The 3,589-nt window shown below is 29.6% G+C and overlaps 1 protein-coding gene across 1 annotated transcript in view; it reads right to left on the bottom strand.

Annotated features, from left to right (window-relative positions):
- The window catches only part of LOC106464062 (CCR4-NOT transcription complex subunit 6-like), an 84,383-nt gene that overhangs the window by 75,008 nt on the left and 5,786 nt on the right, over positions 1-3,589 (bottom strand). The window contains exon 2 of the mRNA XM_022391952.1: positions 1,149-1,280. Coding sequence (XP_022247660.1) covers positions 1,149-1,272 — 124 coding nt within the window. The 5' untranslated portion in view covers positions 1,273-1,280. The remainder of the gene's footprint in view (positions 1-1,148; positions 1,281-3,589) is intronic.

Raw genomic sequence — 3,589 nt, 5'->3', positions numbered from 1 at the left:
ATGTAGGTTTTATATATGCATTTTGAAATAACAAAAAATCATATATTACTATATCAATTCCACAGAATTCCACTATAATCTATCAAGCTTAGTAACTACGCTGTATTTGGGCCTACCAAAATATGATTTTTGGGCTCACTAATGTTTTACCTCACTGCTTGGAATCTATCATGGAAAGAAAGTTCCCTGCGCAAATACTTCACAGAGACTGAGAAAACCACTAGGGTGATATTCTAAGCTTTCTATTGATTATACACACATCATTGGGCAAAGTAGGTGTGTGTGTGTAAGCAAGTATTTTCAACTATGGAAGAGGTGGGTGGGGACACCTTGGTTGATTCAATAAATATTTTAATATCTCAGAAAATAGAAAAGATAGGAGGTTCTTATCTTATATTCTAGCTTGTCAATATTGATAATTTGAGTATCTAATTTATAAGAAACTAAAGAATTTGTACTTGGACATCTAATTCGAACCAATGCTACATTCAACATACCATGTGATACACAAAAATCAATATTTAGGATTTGTTTTTAATATTTACTTTCAAATTAAGAAATTAACTAATGTATAGTACTAAAATTTGATTTATAATCTAGAATTTGATACCAAACTTATTGACATACATTCATAAAATAATAATTGAATAAAATTTTGAATGCGAGTCTACAAACATGATGACATGGCCTTTGTCCCATGACCATAGGAAGACCCGTGTCAGTAGGATTAAGTTGTTTCAGAGAAGGTGGGTGAATCAGTAATTCATAACTGCAGTAGTTTTCAACAGCAAATTTAAGTGTAGTAGGATACAAAATGGAACAGTTGATTTTATAAAATTTACAATGAATGCAATCAAAACCAATGATCTTTTTTCTTAAAAGTATTTTTTATGAAGAGAAAGGGGACGTCACAAAAATATTATAATACAATATGCAGGTCTCAATCAAAAGAATCATCACATCGGAAATTTTTAGGACATCTTTAACATAGGATAGAGAGAGAGAGAGAAAGAGAAGTTGTAGGATGAGTGGTAATAAAATAATCTTTATCAGCAAACTATAAATGATCATATTAATGCTCAATGCTAAAAACATTGACAGAATGTCTGATTTTCATTATAAATAACATTTTAGATAGGCACTTATACCCGTTATCTCCAGTTCTGGCCAATAAGATCTTTTTCCTGTAGATACCTCTTCAGGTGACATGATGGTATGGGCTCTACGAGGATTTGGAAACTCATATTTGTCCTTATGTAATGATCTAGACATAGGGAATTCTATAAAACAAATTATTTTATTTATTTATTACAAAACAGACAAGTCATTTTGTTTCATTATTTTCAAAATTAAATCTATACTACAACCTCTTTCACAAAGAATAAATGTGCTAACAGTAGATTTGGTATAATTATTTGTAAACAATTTCAGTAGCAATGTTTAATACTACCAGACTATACCATATTGTATAAAACATATAATTACACTATCTGACAGAGACATACATGTTTAAAAAAATAAGCCCATATACACATAATGCATTCATATATTTTTAAAAAATAAGACCCTGTGCAGATCCTGTAGATTAAGTGTACCTACATTTTATGCTCATGACTGGACAAAAAGAAATAAAACTGGACTTCAGAGTGGTCCCAAACAAGTAAGTAACAAATTGTGTCAACCCAAAGTTGAAAAAGCAAAAGCTCCAAGCTTTTACTTGACATTTTTACCACACTTAAAGATCTCAAGAAATGAAAGTCATAGTAAAGGGACAATAAGAAGACTGCAATTATGAGCTAAGAAGAAGAAAAAGCCAAAATATACAGATTATAAAAAGTTAAAATGACTTGAATCTTGAGACATAAACATAGTCCTAGGATTAGTTGTATTTTCTTTGTAAATCTTCTTATACAGTATGATGCTAAAAAAATTAAACTTTGGTGAGCTAAGAACTTGACAAAAGGTCACAAGCAAGTCAGTTTCATATTTAATTTCCTCTTGTGCTGTACTAGGCTAAAATACTAAGATATGTTCTTTGCATTCAGGACACAAGCAAGATCCTGTTTATCCAAACTATATTTACTTTATGTAAATCAGACAGGCTCACAAGCACTATCTCACATTAATGTGAAATACTCATACAGGTACAGGATGAAGTAGGAATTATACTGTGTATTATTTGGAAACACATACATTTTGAATTAGATGTAATTTATGTGCTACTTCTACTAGTTTATTGTTAACTGCTATTCTTTTGATTGTACTGTACAACTGAACCAATAAATTGATAATAGTAACTGATTAATTTTCACTTTCTATGGTCTTAGATCAGCATGGAAATCACAAAATGAAAGTGTGGTTGTAAATGGACAGTCTTCATGTTGGGTGGAGGCTATTTAGCAACACCATGTATTCTTTGACTCATCATTTATGTACATTTTAAATGATAAAGCTAGAAAGATTATCATGTTTTCTGATTTTAACAATAAAATATGTAGATCTGATATTAAAGATATATTTTGACTCAAGAGCATCTAAAAAAGGTCAGTGAGTAACCATATTTAATTTTAAAAAACTAAGGAATCCAAACTAACGTATCACTATACATTACATCATTAGGCTAACTATATCACAAGCAAGAAACCTAATAGATAACAATTCTGCACAAGAGCAAGTCTGGGTTTACTTGTAGGCTTCTAAAATTTAGCCTTACTGCTTCAAATTTTAAGTCAACATTATATATATTGTAACAAAACAAAAATAAAAGTTAGCTACCCAAATGTCTAACAATTCTGAAAAGATTAATCATATCACACCTAGTTCTTCCAAATAGAGATTAGCAATTAGTAGAATTTGATAATCAGTTAATCATTAAGCTCATTAATTGATTATTTTCACAATACTTCAATAGTTGGAATAATCAAAAATAGTGATAAGCTGAAATACTAATTACAATTAGTTCATTATTTGCAAGAATCATTACACTGATTGCTTAAACAGTTTCATCAGCTCCACGGGACATGTAGGTAAATATTTATAAAAGTAAATTTAAAGTTAGAGAAAGATTGCTGAAAAGACTAAGCAGACTTCTTCAATGACCAAAGTAGCAACACAATTCAGAAAGATAACACTATCACAATATCAAACATTAATTTACACTAAATAACAAAACCAATTCCCTGATCAGCTGATTTTGCACATTCAACCAAAACAAATTCTTGAAGCAATATTTACCATTGAATCAGACTAGAAGGAACTATACTGCTTGAAACTAAAAAGCAATGAATCAGCTACTGATTAGTTTTACTACTTTATTGATTTTATCATTAATTTTTAATTTTTTTAATGATTCAGCTCAAGTAGCTATGATGCTACATAAAGTAATTTCATAAAACTATAAGAAAAATTACAAAAAGCAATTTTCATTTTCATCATGACTCATAAATCATATAACAACCTGAATTAACATAACATAACATTTTGGGACGACATGGGACCTATTGGTCCATCTCAACTGTTCCATCCTCTAAACTAAATTAAAGTAATTTTAAAAAAAATCTTAAAGCCAGCCCTTATCATTCATATACTT

The sequence above is a fragment of the Limulus polyphemus genome, unplaced genomic scaffold (assembly GCF_000517525.1).
Source record: "Limulus polyphemus unplaced genomic scaffold, Limulus_polyphemus-2.1.2 Scaffold57, whole genome shotgun sequence".
NCBI classification, from domain to species: Eukaryota; Metazoa; Arthropoda; class Merostomata; order Xiphosura; family Limulidae; genus Limulus; species Limulus polyphemus.
Note: the sequence above shows the minus strand (reverse complement) of the source record. Positions and strands in the feature narration are given on the sequence as shown.